This window comes from Bubalus kerabau, chromosome 8 (genome assembly GCF_029407905.1).
Source record: "Bubalus kerabau isolate K-KA32 ecotype Philippines breed swamp buffalo chromosome 8, PCC_UOA_SB_1v2, whole genome shotgun sequence".
Lineage (NCBI taxonomy): Eukaryota > Metazoa > Chordata > Mammalia > Artiodactyla > Bovidae > Bubalus > Bubalus kerabau.
Genome location: NC_073631.1, coordinates 104,640,931 through 104,658,901, shown reverse-complemented (window position 1 = coordinate 104,658,901; position 17,971 = coordinate 104,640,931). Strand labels below are relative to the sequence as shown.

General features: G+C 41.4%; 1 protein-coding gene across 10 annotated transcripts in view; it reads left to right on the top strand.

The window, feature by feature from the left end:
- The window catches only part of DGKI (diacylglycerol kinase iota), a 430,242-nt gene that overhangs the window by 177,823 nt on the left and 234,448 nt on the right, over positions 1-17,971 (top strand). For 9 of the 10 annotated variants that reach the window (XM_055591024.1, XM_055591028.1, XM_055591025.1 and 6 more), the window contains 4 exons: positions 611-685; positions 1,226-1,324; positions 15,632-15,714; positions 17,649-17,709. In XM_055591024.1, the coding sequence (XP_055446999.1) occupies positions 611-685; positions 1,226-1,324; positions 15,632-15,714; positions 17,649-17,709 (318 nt within the window). The remainder of the gene's footprint in view (positions 1-610; positions 686-1,225; positions 1,325-15,631; positions 15,715-17,648; positions 17,710-17,971) is intronic. The other variant, XM_055591021.1, reaches the window with a different exon arrangement.

Here is a 17,971-nt window from a genome sequence, read left to right as displayed (position 1 = left end):
GCAGTGACTGACACTCTACTGTCATAAGTAACTTGACTCTTTGCATTTTGAAAACCAAGCCATGAATGCTGATAGAAGACTTGGATCATAACATTTCAGTGGGGTTGAGTCATTTTATATGAACAGGTCATCTCCTATAAAAAGTAAACAGAGGGGGAAAAAAGAGAAAAAAAGAAAAACGTGAAAAATGGCCTCCTTTTTTACATTTCCACATAGGTGATCTCCATACCAGGAGATGAACTTCTTGAACTTGGTTGGGCGGGAGACGGACCTGGTTGGGCGGGAGACTGGAGCCCCTCAGAGAATTTGGGATTCTTCCATTTTTACTGGGAGGGTTGGCAGGTATAACATGTGTTGTTATGTGAGTCCATGAGAGCCTCCAGGGTTCTAACTCCCTGCCTCTCCGTGGGGTGGGGAGTCAGTCGCTCACTGAAGCACGCGACTGGGTTCTGTGTGTGGCTTCCCCATGAGCAGTGGCTTGGAAGTGTCAAAGCATGAGAAGCATGCCCTGCCGAACAGCATGCGCCGCCGTCACCTTCTACATGGTCCTGCATGGGCGTGCTCGCGGGCCGTCGGCCTCCCGGCTCAGGGTTCCCTTCTCTCCCTACAGAACTCCCTGAAGGCGTCCAATCGGAAGAAGAAGAGAACAAGCTTTAAAAGAAAAGCCAGCAAAAGAGGAACCGAAGTAAGTGCTTGAGGGTGATGGTCCAGGGAAATCCACCTTCCTCTCCACCGTCTCCTCCGTCTGACTTGACCTGGCCTGAGCTCCTTTTTCTGATGTACCTCCTGCCACTCTCCTTCACCATACCCTAACCACACTGGGATTCTGCCGGTTCCTTTAAAATATACACACAAAACCTCTTGCCACTTGAGAGTCAAAGTATTTGCTCTTGTCTGTGGAAGTATTGTCCCAAAGATGATAAAGATGAAGATGAGAGCTAGAATGTGTCTAGAACACTTCAAGCCTATAGAAAAAAAAAAAAAAGATCATGGCTAAGTTATATATAACTTGCCCTTATAACATGAGGGCAAGTTATAGTTTGAGACACTTTCTCATGTTGAGTAAGCCCTGTGAAACAAGATGTAGTGTATTTGGGGGGATATGTTGATTTGGGGGATGCAGTGGGGAGTGGCAGTGGTCCTAGCAATACCTCACTTTCATTGCTTTGGGGCTGCTTTTCAAGTCGTGGATGTATGTCTCAATAGTGCTGCTTTCTTTCTTTAGCAGGAAAACAAAGGTCGTCCTTTTGTGATAAAACCTATCTCTTCTCCTCTCATGAAACCTTTGCTTGTGTTCGTGAACCCCAAGAGTGGAGGCAACCAGGTAAGTCGGTTTTCATGGGTTTCACTTGGAAGTTTCAACACTTTCTTGAAAACATATTTCCTGGCATCAAGTGAAATAGCACTACGTGGGACTCCTAGCATTGGAAGACAGCCGGTCTCCAGTAAGGCACAGCTTTGCACTTGACGGGGCCAGGCGAAACCTCAAGGTTCTAGGATTTACCCTTCTGCTTCCACGTCAAGCTTCACTAGAGGTGTTAAAAACCTAATTGCTAACATTTTTCTTACAGATTTTCAAGAAAGTTCCTGCTACACACTCTCAGTGTTTCAGCTTTCTCAACTCCTATAGTTATGAAGCCCTTCATATGCTTGTGTGTGTGTGTGAGTCGCTCAGTCATGTTTGACTCTTTGCAACCCCATGGACTGTAGCCCACCAGGCTCCTCTGTCCATGGAATTCTCCAGGCAAGAATACTGGAGTGGGTCGCCATTCCCTTCTTCAGGGTATCTTCTCAACCCAGGAATCGAACCCGGGTCTTCTGCACTGCAGGCAGATTCTTTACCATCTGAATCACCACCTGTGTTTCTTTCTGCTGTAATTGAGACTCAACTACTTTTTCTCCTGTCTTCAGAGGAAAGAGAGAATAATGATTTATTATCCATGATAATCATGAACAACAAACACCACCAAGGCTACCAAAAATATATCACCTTTCACAGATTTCATTTGGTCTTTGCCCAAGTCCTATAGAATGATTAATATCGACCTCATTTGAGGATAATAGATAGCCTTAAGAGAAGTAAAATTTAATAACATGTTTAATGTACACAGCTCTTTAAAGTTTGGAAATTGTTCTAGAATCCAGGTCTTTGTCTCCTCATCTAATTCTCGTCCCACTCTCTGAGGCTTCTTATCATTACTCCTCTGTGGGTTCTGGTTTTGCTGTGACTTTCATGCGAGTTTGGATGATATTTCCTGTGTCCATTAAGTGCACCTGAGGTGTCACGCTAAGCAACTTAAAGATTTAAAACTGTTTTAGTCACCTCGTATAAGTAGGAAAATCATAGCATTAAGATTGACCCAAGATCATGCTTGTTCTTATTAGTAAAGTTAATGGGTATTTTCCAGATCACATTAATTATAGTAAAGCTTCTCATTTAAAGAAATATTATCCCCCTTTCCTTCTTCAAAATTATTTTTATTTTTATTTATGTATTTGCTTAACTTTTGGCTGCGCTGGGTCTTCATTGCTGCACGCTGGCTTTCTCTAGTCACAGCACGTGGGGGCTACTCTCCAGTTGCTCTAAGCTTCTCGGTGTGGTGGCTTCTCTTGTAGAGCCTGGGCTCTAGGGTGCAGGCTCAGTAGTTGTGGGAGGTGTTAGTTGCCCCGTGGCATATGGGATCTTCCTGGACCAGGGATCAAACAGGTGTCTCCAGCATTGCAAGGTGGATTCTTAACATTGGACCACCAGGGAAACCTCCAAATTCTTTTTTTTTTTTTTAAGATTTTTTTTAAAATGTGGGCCATTTTTAAAGTCTTTATTGAATTCGTTGGGGCTTCCCAGGTGATGCAGTGGTAAAGAATCCCACCTGCCAATGCAGGAAACACAGGAGACTCAGGTTTGATCCCTGGGTTGGAAAGATCCCCTCAAGTTGGAAATGGCAACCTGCTCCAGGATTTTTGCCTGGAAAATTCCATGGACAGAAGAACCTGATGGGCTACAGTTCATGAAGTTGCAAGGAGTTGGACAAGACTGACTGACCGAGCATATTGAATTTGTTACGATATCGCTTCTGATGTTTATGTTCTGTTTTTTTTTTTTTTTTTTGGCCATGAGGCATGTGGTTTCTTAGCTGCCCTGACCAGGAATCCAACTCATGCCCCCTGCATTGGAAGGCAATGTCTTAACCACTGGACTGCCAGGGAAGTCCCCCCAAAATTCTTAATATTAATTGTTCTGTTAAATGTCTATATTAACATTGTAGAGAATATGGAAAATAAATGTTGTAAGTAGAGAATTTATTTTTAACATCCTGCTCTTTTGATTTACTGAGTGATGATCTTCATGTTGTAATGATGGTGATCCTAAAACTACCTCTTGAGAAATTCTCAGGAGTGAAGTTCAGTTTGCTCTGAATCTTACTTCCTCTCTAGGTCTAGTCTTGGAGAAGGCAATGGCAACCCACTCCAGTACTCTTGCCTGGAAAATCCTATAGATGGAGGAGCCTGGTAGGCTGCAGTCCATGAGGTTACTAAGAGTCGGACATGACTGAGCGACTTCACTTTCACTTTTCACTTTCATGCTTTGGAGACGGAAATGGCAACCCCCTCCAGTGTTCTTGCCTGGAGAATCCCAAGGACGGGGGAGCCTGGTGGGCTGCCGTCTATGGGGTTGTACAGAGTCGGACACAACTGAAGTGACTTAGCAGCAGAAGCAGCAGGTCTAGTCTTTCCGAAGCCTAACTAGGGTTGAGGGTGTGGTTGGGGACCATGGAACACAGTGCAGTTATTTAATGTAAATGACTCCATGATTTTAGCCACCTGAGCTCCACATGCTAATTAATGTCAGGTACATTTTCTCTTAAGAGTCTATGTAAAATGCATTAATTAAATTCTTATAAGCTTTTCCTTTAAGACATTTAGAAAATTGTAGATGATCTCTGCTTTTGAGGAGGAGGCAGTCCAGTTAAGGTACAGCCTTTTCCTGTTTCAGTCTCTGTATAAATTATTAAAGAGAGGGACTTCAGAGATGATCTAAGATTGTTTCTTCTTTCACTAAAAGAAAACAGCTCAAGGAAGCAGAAGTGAATTTTCTAAGGATATTGTGTTTGTTAATGACACAAAAGGGGCGAATGGGAAAAAGAATCTGAGCAACATTAAGGAGATGTGAATTCTCAATTGAGTGGATCAGACCGCAAGTGCTGTGAAATTTCAGAGGCAAGCAGTCACTTGGGAGTGATAAGGAAATGGTGTCAGGGAAAGGGCTGAAACAGAAGACAGACACCACTCAGTTATGCAGAGGAAACCAGGGTCGTGCCCTCTCCCTCCTCTCTCTTGCATCACATTCACGTTCATCCTTTACTGCTCAGCAGCACCTTTCTGAACAGTTGCTCAAAACTAATTGGCTTGTCTGCTATGCTCCTAAAGTCCATGGCGCACATGTGTACTATGTAAATTGCAGCGTTAAGTCCTATACTGTGTATACTATGTGTGTCTGTACTGAAAAAACACAGGCTTTGTTAATGCCTGGGGCTGCCCCTCTGAACCTGTGATTTCTAGTACATAGTGCATGCTGCTGCTGCTAAGTCGCGTCAGTCATGTCCGACTCTGTGCGACCCCTGAGACGGCAGCCCACCAGGCTCCTCTGTCCCTGGGATTCTCCAGGCAAGAACAATGGAGTGGGTTGCCACTGCCTTCTCCACATAGTGCATAGGAATGAACTATAATTGTTTAACCAGCAGTATGTGTAGAAGGCAGGGTGTTGCGATGAAAGTGATTCATTTTGAGCACAATATGATGGGTAGAGAATACATATTAAGTTATTAGAAATGTGGTTAAAGATTAGAAAGAACTTGTGGAGCAGTGTCTTAAATCCTGGCTGAGGGTTTTGGATTTATATAAAAAAAAAATTGTGTATTTTTGCTATTTAAAGATTTTTTTTAGTTTTGAAAAATATTTTTTTAAATAAAGGAGTAATATGATGGCAGATTAATTAGGCATATTGAAAATACATATAAGTCAGGAGGCTATTCGTTAGCATAAATTAGAGGACCTTGTTGTTCACCCATTCTATATAAAATAGTTTGCATTTACTAATCCCAAACTCCCAGTCTTTCCCTCAACAACAAGGTCCTGCTGTATAGCACAAGGAACTATGTTCAACATCCAGTGATGAAGCATAATGGAAAAGAATATGAAAAATAATATATATATTATATATATGTATATCTGAGTTACTGTGCTGTATAGCAGAAATTAACACAACATTGTAAATCAAATATGCTTTAATGAAATTTTTTAAAAATTGCATGGAGAGCGCAATGGATGGACCAATGAATGGATGTGTAGACCTATGGGCTAAAGGATGGCTGTCTGGATGAATGAATGGGCATGTGGATGAATAGATGGGCATGGGGAGGAATGGGATACTTAAAGGGAAGTAAGGCATCAAGATTTTCCAGCTGATTATCTGGAAAGTGGCTTTGTTATCAATGGATTTTTCAGGAAAGGGAAGAATTATTTTGGGAAAGATGTTGAAATGTGTTTGAAGAATTTGAGATCACAGTGAGGTATTCAGGTTTTAAAACTGGCCTGTTATTAGAAGCAAAAAGCTTCATGACTTTGCTGTCACTTGAGGCACTTTGGGTAATGAATGCATTGCCCTAATGAGGTCACTTCCAGAGTACCTAGGATTCTCAGAAATGTGACTAAGCAAATCAAAATGAATAATGCGTAACTTTAAACTTCTGTGTATTTCCTCTGTAAAGTAGAATTCTTTTTTAAAAAAATATTTATTTATTTGGCTCTGCCGGGTCCCAGTTGTGGCACAGGGGCTTTCATTCTTCACTGCGGTGTGTGGGATCTTTTGTTGGAGAGTGCAGGATCCTTTCTTTTAGGATCCTTTTTTAGATCCTGTTTTAGCAGCATGTAAGATCTAATTCCCTGACCAGGGATGCAACCCAGGCCCTCCCCCCACCTCCCTGCACTGGGAGCTTGGAGTCCCAGCCACAGGACCACCAGGAAAGTCCCTCGAATTCTTTACTAAGCATAATAAATACAAAGAACCTTCTTTCTAAGCACAACGTGAAATGTTGAAAAAGCTGTAGGGAAATCCAAACACCTATCTATAATTAGAATCTTTCAAACTGACCTCCATATATTTATGGTTCATATATTTATGGTTCCTTCTTCAGTGTTAGGATGGTATACCTGTAACCACCCCCCAACCCCCAGCTCTGGTGAGCAGGACAGAGTCATGGTCAGGGGTGACCTAAGTCCTCTTTTAGGTCTAGCTGTGGCCATACTGTGCCCTTCACACTGCACATGAGTCAGCTGTAGCGTGGGGGCGCTCAGAGAATGAAGTAAACCACCCCATTTGGCAGAATGGAATCATAGGAGCGGAGTTTCTTATTCCTCAGCTCCCTTGACTCTCTGACCCAAATGAGCCACAGCTGAGACCAAGAGGCAGAGAAGAACAGAGGGTGGCAGTGAAAACAAGGCAGGTTATCCCCAGGAAGGAGGAAGGGGGAAGGGTGTGCCTGCGCTTTCTTACCTGGAGTTTCTCCTTGGGGGGCATTCTGTGCTCAAACCTGACATGATGTGGTGTTCTCCTTCGACAAGGAGACCATTCACGTTTACCTTAGAGACAAGTTGAGATTAGTAACATGACCTCTGCGTGTGTTTGACATCCTCAGACAGCCTTTGAAATGCCATTCATCAGAATCTTTATCTGAAATTTTCAGTTTGGGGAAAATTCAGGAAATTTCATCCTGACGTTAGGGTTCAGTCCAAGGAATTTCTGTCTGAATATGTACCTCTTACTCTCCCCTCTTATAGTCCAGTAGTTTTCAAATTTCTGTGTAAATGAAGCCCATGGAAACACTTGTTAGACATATGCTACCCTGTAAAATCTGGTGCTGTGTGTCTGGGGTGAGGCCCAGGAATGCCACTGGTGAGCATCTCAGATAATTCTGACATCAGTCTTTTGTGGAACTCATTTAGGGACACATCGCCAGAGTCATATCAGGGTTTCTGAGATTACCTGGGCCCTGTGTGAGGAGCACAGCAGGTGAGAATTTATTGGAGATGAAGGTTTATTTTTTTGTTTGAAAAATAGCATCTCAGTTTGTCCTTACTGTCTTCAAAGAGGGTCATCTCTTAGTCCTTGAGAAGTGGTTCTCAACTGCCACTGCCTTTAAAGATTCCAGCAGCCTTTAAAGACAGTGACGTCCACTCCACCCCATGCTAAGACCTGTGAGGACAGGGCGCCTTAACTGGTCTAAGCTCCTAGATGATTTTCTTGTCTAGCAAGTGTTAAGAATCATGGCCTTTTTTCCTCTTCAGCTTCTGTGTGCATGAATCACCTGGGGATCATGTTTAAATGCAGATTCTGATTCAGTGAGTCGGGGTACCTCTGAAATCCTGCTTTTCTGACAAGCTTCCTGGTGCCGCCATTGCTGCAGCTCGGAGACCACACTGATTCGCAGGAGTTTACAGCAATTAGTAGAGAAATGGGGCTTCCCATTTCCAAAGAATCCTCCTGCCAGTGCAGGAGATGCAAGACACGTGAGTTCGATCCCTGGGTCAGGAAGATCTCCTGGACTCTGTTTTTTGATTGTTAAATCAGGGCTTTTGCCTTTTAAGAATTGATTCGTCTTGCTCATCTGTGTCTAGATATAAAGTACTCTCCTTACCCCTTTCTGTTCTTGAAGGTTAGGCTTCACACTTAGACACACACAAAAAACCTTCTTAGGTATCTGTTCTTCAGCTAATTAGACTACATCGCCATCTGCTGGCAAGTAAAATGCCTATAGCTCTTTTTGGTTTTTTTCAGTATTTTTTTCAGAAAATTTCCAACACTTGGCAGGAAGATACTGAGCTGAACATGGGGGCGGTTTTTATATCTTATTTTTTAAACAATGACTTCTTTTAAACATGTGTTTGTGTGTTAGTCGCTTGGTCTTGTCCGACTCTTTGCAACCCCATGACTGCAGCCCACCAGGCTCCTCTGTCCATGAAATTCTCCAGGCAAGAATACTGGAGTTGATTGCCATTCCCTTTTCCAGGGGATCTTCCCGACCCAGGGGTCAAACCCAGGTCTCCCGCATTGCAGGCAGATCCTTTACCATCTGAGCCACCAGAGAAGCCTCTTTTAAACAGGTGCTTTACAGTAATTGTCTCTTTTTCTAACCCTTCAGGTAGACACATGCTGGGTGTTCTGCAAAGCTTTGGAGGTTGGTGGTATGGCTGTTATTGATGGGATGTGAGCTATGTGAGGGAACAGTCACTAGAGTTAGGGGTTGCGATACCAACTTTAGTGTCGTCTCCTGCAGACAAGAAGAAAGATAAACTTGACTCCTGCGTGATCCCCTTCTCAGTGTGGAAACCTGAGGGCTCGAGAAAGGGCCCGACTGCTCACGCATCTCTCTGCTTTAACTTCAACTCTTAATGTTTTTTGGATGCCCCTGACTCATTAGCACATTTGTGCCTAAGTCTTATGGGCCTTTCTGATGCCTCTCAATGCTTCCTGCTTTCCTACTGGGTCTCCTTCCCAAATTTCATCTTCAGTGGCATAGATTATACATGCATGGTTAGGCAGATGTCTTTCTTTTAATTGAGCTGTAGCTGATTTATAATATTATATTGGTTTCAGGTGTCCAACATAGTGATTCAATGTTCTTGTAGGTTAGGCTTCAAGTTTTCCTAAAATATAGGCTTTATTTCCTGTAAGCAGGGGATCTGATTGCTATTTATTCTAGCCAAGCAGTCCTTAGAGTCAAGTGTCCAGACCTTGGGTACTTACACTGTTCAGTGTGAAATCCCAGGGTTCAGGCATGGCATGAGTTGGACCCTTGGATGGGAGTTCCCAGGGAGCTTATGAGCAGGTTATAGGAGGAAAGGATGTTCAGTCTGTGGACAGGCTCATACTGACCGAGTTTGTACCCCTATCCGTGGACAGGCTTTCCCACATCGGGGGCACCCGTCCTGAGTCAGGCCAGGGAAAGTCAACCCAGGTAGGAGGAAAGAGGAGACAGGAGTAACTTCAAATCTGAATCCCCAAACTACTTCTAAGTACTGAACAAACAACCTCAAAGAAGATGTTGTTTTCTACTGTGTTCAACCTAAGCATAAATCAAAAACCACTATTCTTTTTTTTTTATTGAGATATAGTTGATTTACATTGTGGTGTTTCTGGTGTACAGTGAAGTGATTCAATATGTGTGTATTTTTTCCCATTATGGCTTATTAAAGGATGTTGAGTAATAGTTCCCTGTGCTTTACAGTAGGATCTTATTGTTTATCTGTTTTATATAATAGTTTGTATCTGCTAATCCCAAACTGCTAATGTGTCCCCTGCCCCCTTTCCCCTTTAGTAACCATAAGTTTGTTTTCTATGTCTGTGAGTTTCTGTTTTGTAAATAAGTTCATTTGTATTATAGTTTTAGATTCCACATCTAAGTGTTATCACATGATATTTGTCTTTGACTTACTTCACTTCATATGATAATCTCTAGTTCCATCCCTGTTGCTTCAAATGACCTTATTTATGGATGAGTAATATTCTATTGTGTGTATATATATATATATATATGCACATACACACACACACATATATATAAAATGAAAGTGAAGTCACTCAGTCGTGTCTGACTCTCTGTGATCCCATGGACTGTAGCCCACCAGGCTCCTCCATCCATGGGATTTTCCAGGCAAGAATACTGGAGTGGGCTGCCATTTCCTTCTCCATATATATATATATATATGCATTTATTCAGAAAACTAAGATCATGGCATCTGGTCCCATCACTTCATGGCAAATAGATGGAGAAGTGGAAACAGTGGCTGACTTTATTTTTTGGGGCTCCAAAATCACTGCAGATGGTGACTGCAGCCATGAAATTAAAAGACGCCTACTCATTGGAATGAAAATTATGACCAACCAAGACAGCATATTAAAAAGAAGAGACATTACTTTGTCAACAAAGGTCCGTCTAGTCAAGGCTATGGTTTTTCCAGTACTCATGTATGGATGTGAGAGTTGGACTATAAAGAAAGCTGAGTGCTGAAGAATTGATGCTTTTGAACTGTGGTGTTGGAGAAGACTCTTGAGAGTCCCTTGGACTGCAAGGAGATCCAACCAGTCCATCCTAAAGGAGATCAGTCCTGGGTGTTCATTGGAAGGACTGATGTTGAAGCTGAAACTCCAATATTTTGGCCACCTGATGTGAAGAGCTGACTCATTTGAAAAGACCCTGATGCTGGGAAAAATTGAAGGCAGGAGGAGAAGGGGACGGTAGAGGATGAGATGGCTGGATGGCATCACTGACTCGATAGACATGAGTCTCAGTGAACTCTGGGAGTTGGTGATGGACAGGGAGGCCTGGCGTGTTGCACTTCATGGGGTTTCAGGGAGTTGGACATGACTGAGTGACTGAACTGATATATATAAAACATCTTCCTTATTCATTTACCTGTGATGGAATTTAGGTTGCTTCTATGTCTTGGCTATTGTGAATAGTATTGCTATGAAGATTGGTGTCCATATATATTTTCAAATCAAACCTTTCTCTGGATATGTGCCCAGGAGTACGACTGCTGTATCATATGGTAGCTCTATTTTCAGTTTTCTGAGGAACCTTCATCCTGTTGTTCTTAGTGGCAGCACTGATGCACATTCTCACCAGCAGTGTAGGAGGGTCCCTTCTCTCTACACTCTCCAGCATTTATTGTTTGTAGACTCTTTGATGATGACCTTTCTGACCATTGAGGTGATGACCTCATTGTGGTTTTGATTTGTACTTCTCTAATTATTAGTGATGTTGCGTGTCTTTTGTGTGCCATTTCCAAAGGCCCTACCTTCATGTTGAGGGTGAATTTTAGAGAACAGACATCAGTGTATAGGACAAACCAAGGCATCTGGCCCCTTTGATAGGTCTAGGGCCTGGATGTCTAGCTCCTTAGTCTGTAGTGACACTGATGTATCAAAATGTAAGTCCTGTTCTCCCGATTCAAGCACTTCAGGGACTCTCATTTCCTGCAAAACAAAGCCCAAGCTCCATAGCCTATATCAGCGGTCCCCAGCCTTGATGGCACCAGGGACTGGTTTCGTGGAAGACAATTTTTCCTTGGACTGTGGGGCGGTGGGGTTGGAGATGGTTTCAGGATAATTCAAGTGCATTACATTTATTCTGCACTTTATTTCAATTATTATTATGTGTGATATATAATGAAATATTTATATAACTCACCATAATACATAATCAGTGGGAGCCCTGAGCTTATTTTCCTTCAACTAGATAGTTGAGCTCAGGCGGTAATATGAGTGATGGGAAGCAACTATAAATACAGATGAAGCTTCCCTCGCTCACCTGCTACTCGTCTCCTGCTTTGCTACCTGGTTCCTGACAGGCTGTGCACAGGTGGTCTGTGGCTTGGGAGTTGGGGACCCCTGGTCTCTATGAATTAATCTGCAACTCACTTGTGCAGTTTCATCTCCCACCACCTCAGCCTTACGGTCCAAAGACTGCAAGGGATATAGTTTTTCCATGATACGTCTTGCTGCTTCACATGGGTTGTGCCTAAAACATTTTTGTCTACTTCATCTAAAAACAAGTGGTTAACTCTACTCATCTTTCAAGACAAAGTTCAAGCATCATATATAGGAAGCCTTTGTCCAGTCCCCACAGTTGGGCTTTGAGTATCTGCACTGGCCACTCATGCATTTCAGTTGGCATCTTCAACATAGCATTGACCATCTTTAGTGAGTGAGTTTATTTTGTGTTGAGCTCCTGGGTGCGCACATGGGTACAGGTTAGGAGCCTAACGCAGATTTATTGCATAAATTCCTTTGGGATTGTTTGGGTTAAGAGATTTCTTCACCTCTTCCTCCTGCTGTTAGATTTTCCTCAGATGTTTCTTATGGACAGTTCTTTTCATGATCTAGAAAATATTTCCATGATATAAACCAAAGTTTGCTTAGTAGCATAGACCATTTAGCCTTATATGAGAATTTCAGTGCTTGATGTGCTGCTGTTTGAACTGACCCATTCTTAGTTGATTCTTTTTACCCCCAAATTACTATATTCTATGAATAAATCAGAGAACTTCCTTTTGAGAGCAAGAATCTTCTCTGTCTCGTCCATCTCCTGATTCCCTTACCTAAAACTGTACCTGGCCCTTAGTAGGTGAGTGGATGAATACTGCTTGTTTCTATCTAGAAAAGTGTATCTATTTTCATAGATAAAAGTGTATCTATTGTCTATGATGTCCCATTTTGTTTCCTGACACCTAGAGCTGGAGAGAACAATGTTTTAACATTCCGTAGGAATATCCAATCTCACAATATCTTAAAAAAGATTGAGGTATTACAGCTACAACCTTGAGTATGAGAACACTCTTCAGAGTGTATTAGAATTGATGTATAATAGCCTTTTTTTTAATTTAGAGAAAACTAAAAAAAAAACCTCTTGCCCAGAAATTCAGCTTTTGCAAGGCATATAGCATGTGATGACTATGAGAGTATTTGGAACCTGCTAGTGAACTGTGTAAATGATGGAGTAGACTTAATCTTGTCTGTGAGAAAGAAAGAAATCACCCTTTTCCTGGTGAGTTAGTACTTGTCCACCCATTCAATTCTATTGAATAAATTGTATCTATTAAAGCCCTAAAGTAGCTCATCCTAGAGGTAACAGCAGAATTAATAGACCTGACTTGAATGTGTGCTAGGCTTCTTTTCTTTACCCACCAAGATTGACTTAATACAGTGCAATGTGTTATTCAGACACTGAACATTTTCGGAAATGAATATATTTTAGAAAGGTTACTGAAGAGTTGACTCATTGGAAAAGACTCTGATGCTGGGAGGGATTGGGGGCAGGAGGAGAAGGGGACGACAGAGGACGAGATGGCTGGATGGCATCATCGACTCGATGGACGTGGGTTTGGGTGAACTCCGGGAGTTGGTGATGGACAGGGAGGCCTGGCGTGCTGCAATTCATGGGGTCGCAAAGAGTCAGACACGACTGAGCAACTGAACTGAAGTGAACTGAAGGTAAACGCTTAAGGGCAGCCTTGCGTGTTTATGCCAGTCACCCCTGCTCAGTTCCAGAGCGCCTCATTCCAGTAGACTGCATTGTCAGTGGCGCCTCCTAGAAGCATTGGGTGCAAAATTTACCAGCCTTAAAAAATAATCCTTCTTCAAAAGGATAACTGTAGACAGTTAGGTGTTCTACCTCACACAGAATGAGCAAAAACCAAAACAGTGTGAACACCCAAACCTTTTAGAGAAATTTGAAGATTGAAAAAAACCTTCTCAATGCTTCTTATTTGTATTTTTTGAAAGGTGTTAATTACCTAGTATTATATGTGTAAGAGAAGCTGAAATTGAAATGCACACTCTACCAGAGCCAAAGGTGACAAGAAGGGAGTAATTAACATTGACAATACACATTGCCCTAGGAATCTAAAAGTGAAAATTTAATTTTCTAGCAAGTCAGTTGGAATTTTTTAATAAGCCAATCGGTCATTAAAATGACTCTGGTGTTACCTATGAAACATAAAAGATTACCTGAAATAATCCCAACTGACTTGATACCAAGGTCTGGTATGGAAAGAAGAGAGCAGTCTAGTATTTAGTTACCATTATATATCTAAACCTATGTTTGAATTTTATAGGAAGGGAAGCATGTCATTTGGTGAAACTGAAGGATTGGGTTAGTTGTAATAATTAAGGATAGAGTGTTATTCCTAAATTTATAGCAAGCACACGATAAAGCAGAACTTTTAAATTATAGGTTTGGATGAGATGTGGAACAAAAAGACCTACCATGGCCTCTGCAACAACTGGCATAACAATGTGATAATTATAAACTACACTTTAGCCCTCACACCCTCAAGTGTAATTTAATGAATAGATTAACAAGGAGCAAAAAAGAAAGGGACTAACATTTACAAAGGCCTATTTTGTGCCATGGACTGTGCTGGATATGTAACTATTACTGATTCATTTAATTCTCATAATCACCCTGGGAAGCAGACACTGCCGTATTTTACATGCTGAATTTCTACAAGATTATAAATGTTCACAGTTACCCAGTTAGAACATCAAAGTTAGCTCTGACTCAAATATTGTGCTATTTCTACTATAATAGGATGACTCTCAAATACAGAATATAGGAATACAAACAGGAATATTTTTAAGAAAGAGCAATTATGATAGCTGGTTAAGGGACTATAATTAGAAGCAACAGATGCTGCCCAACCAATCAAATATTATTTGCTGTGGTTGATAGTGATCTAAAGTGAGGCACCCTACTCAATTTTAAACCTCTTTTGATACTGCCTAACCTCTTGGACTGCAAGGAGAGCCAACCAGTCCATCCTAAAGGAGATCAGTCCTGTTCATTCGAAGGACTGATGCTAAAGCTGAAACTCCAATACTTTGGTAACCTCATGCGAAGAGTTGACACATTGGAAAAGACCCTGATGCTGGGAGGGATTGGGGCAGGAGGAGAAGGGGACGACAGAGGATGAGATGGCTGGATGGCATCACCGACTCGATGCACATGAGTTTGGGTAAACTCCAGGAGATGGTGATGGATAGGGAGGCCTGGCGTGCTGCGATTCAAGGGGTCGCAAAGAGTCAGACACGACTGAGCAACTGAACGGAATGAAAAATTATTCTTTTATTGTTTTTCTCAATTCACTTTAGGAAATGACCTCTAGAAGTGCCTTGTATTTGCCATGATGACAGCTCTATAAATGTTGCAATTACTCGAGACACTCCAGAAATGATTTTGAGAAATAGATACAGGTATAGACATGGAAATTGAAAAATATCAAAGTAAGATTTGGAAACACCATATATTATAAATAATGGGGAGCCTGAGATACTTTTGCTGTGGTTAAAAACATTTATTTCAAGAAAATTATATATAGTTAATACTGTCCATATTTCATATTATGCAAAGACACTAGTAATCTGCACAATAAAATAAAAATTAATGTTAAATTGCATAAGTTGACTAACTTTGCTATGTGGATTTTCATGAATTAAATAATGATGACAAAAGCTAATAGGGCTCAGTCATTAAGCACTTACTGCATGCCATCCACAGTGTATTTAATCTTTGCAACAGGTCTGTGAAGGGCTTCCCAGGTGGTGCTAGTGGTAAAGAACTCCCCTGCCAGTGCAGGAGATGTAAGGGACACAGGATGGATCCCTGGGTTGGAAAGATCTCCTGGAGGAGGAAATGGCAACCCATGCCAGTATTATTGCCTGGAGAATCCCATGGACAGAGGAGCCTAGTGGGCTATGGTCCAGAGGGTCACAAAGAGTTGGACACGACTGAAGTGATTTAGCACACAGCACACTGTGAAGTAGGCGTTTTTATCTCTGCATGGAGAGCTGAGCTTAATGAAATTAGAGAAATTGCTCAGAGTTACATAAGTTAACAGCATGTATGTAGGCATTCAGCCTATGTATAGAGATGGCCAAAGCCCATGAGTTTTAACTACTATTCTATACTGTTCCATATTATTTTTCAGAACAGGATCTATTTTTATTCTTTAAATGAGGAGCTAATATTTGGAAGCCTCTTTCTATTATTGTCTTTTGTTGTTGTTGTTACAGGGAACCAAAGTCCTACAGATGTTCATGTGGTACCTGAATCCACGGCAAGTCTTTGACCTTTCTCAGGAAGGACCGAAAGATGCGTAAGTCTGGAAATACCCTCTGTGGTTCATACCGTTTCAGGCGGGTGAGATCTTTCTGTTTTGGGGTCCTGGTTTATTATTTGATTACGTTGTGAAGTATTTTCTGTCTTTCATCTACTTGCTCACCTCTACTACTCTCCCTCTAAAACTTCACCTGATGTTTCCCCTCTTCGCTAAGTTTCATTCAACGCATATCCTGTGTGTTACTAACTCCTCGTGTGTTTGTTGCTTAGACACATGTAACTGTAGATAAGGGGCAAGTCTGAATTGAGAAAGGATCCATCCTTTTTCTACTTCTGCATGTATGGCTTTGGAGATGTACCTTAAGAGGAACAAGTGTATCTTTGTGGAGAATGGCCATGATCTGTTTATGAATGTGTTTGTTTATTTGATTTAGAGATTGTGTGTAGCATCCATGAGCACTTGTGAAACTAGTGAATTGATTATACCTGTAGATTCCATAGCAGAGTAGGGGAGACATTCTAGTTCCTGTTTAATCCCTTGTTTGGGCCTCTCAGAAATTTCATTCTCTATTTTTTGTTGAAACGGGTGGAAAATAAAGTCTAGTTGTAGGTGACATGTATCTTATATCTTCCTTTTGGTGGAAGGGTGTATGGTAGGAAAGAGCCAGGGATGTTTCTGCTGTTGTCTGGTTCCCTTTTGAAAACCCATCTGTAAGATAGTTCAGATTTCATCTGTTAAACCTTAGAGCTAAAGAGATACTAATTACTTTTCAGTAAGTAATATCAGAGGCAAAGAAGCACTCAGATCATTTCTGAGAATTTATCAGATAATTTCTAGAAAAATAATATTCCTCTATGAAATGGATAAATTATGCATTTTAAGCATGCAGGAGAACATTAATTATGAAAATTAATTTCTGTTGTCATTCTTCTAATCTATGAACTTCTTTGCCACTCGAGTTTGCTATAAGACTTCTTTTTTTTTAATAGAATACATCATTCTATTATACATTATTATACATTCTATTACACATCTATTAATACATCTGCATTCAGATCTATTAAAGCAAATCTACAATCCTGGGTTTTGCCCTTTTATGTTTACTTTTCTTAAGATTTTATCATTTTCAGTTAGGCCTTAGGTAGATAACTTCATAGATCACCATAAAGAATATGGCAAGACAGAAACTGTTTTCAGGCAAAATGTCATTTGCTGTAAATAAGGTGATGTTTCTGGAGTACAGCCATTAGAATCTTCACTTCAGCAGACAGTTTAGTAGGGGAAGTGTCATTGCATTTTCTTCAGAGACAACAGGAAAGATCAATTTTCAAGAAGACAAAATCAAAATAAAGAAAATTCGGTACATCTTCCCTCTTTGGGCTGAGAGGTATAAATGGAGGTTTTAGTATTAGCGAGTGAGTGGAGTTGTGGGTGCATTTGTAATAATGCTGGTGGGGTGTCCCATCTCTCTGAAGAAGGTTTTCTAGGGTTGAGAGTGGGAAGTATAAGTCTGAAAAATAAATAGATCTGAGGAAAGCTAATCAAGTATAAGGAAGAGACTTATAAGGACTATTGATCAATGATGGTTTTCTTTGAGAAAGGAGAAGGAGAATGACTGGAAAGAAAAAGAAGGAAGTTGACACTAATGAGGGAAATAATGTGAGTTGACACATTAATAGGAGTCATGGGAAATAAGCGCTAGGAGTTCCAATACTGGCCACTTAAACACGGTGTTGGCTGCCAGCCTCTAATCTGATTGGCCAGCCTCTAATCTGACTGTTGGAGTCAGTCCTATTGTGATCACTCAGATCGAGTCGCTTTGTAACTAGTTTTGAAGGTATTACCATCCTCATGATTATACATTCTCTTCACCTGCCCCTCCCCCTCTTTTGTGCTGTGTGTTGGAATAATGCTCTCTGCAGTGGCCAGGGACAGGCTCTTTTGTTAACTTTTTCCTGTTTCCTCCACAGGCTTGAGTTGTATAGGAAGGTACCAAACCTGCGGATTCTGGCCTGTGGCGGGGATGGAACGGTAGGTCCTTGAAAGAGAATCCGGCTCTCTTCCTTGTTTCTTCCGTCTGCCATTTGTTCTCCTGAAAACATGTGTCTTTCTTCTTCCCACCTCACAGTCTCTCCAGTCCCCTAAACAGGGGCCCCTGACCTCTGGGATCTAATACCCGATGATCTGAGGTGGAACTGATATAATCAGAATAGAAGTAAAGTGCACAATACATGTAATGCACTCGAACCACCCTCCCCCGACCCTGGTCCTTGGAAAAATTATCTTCCATACA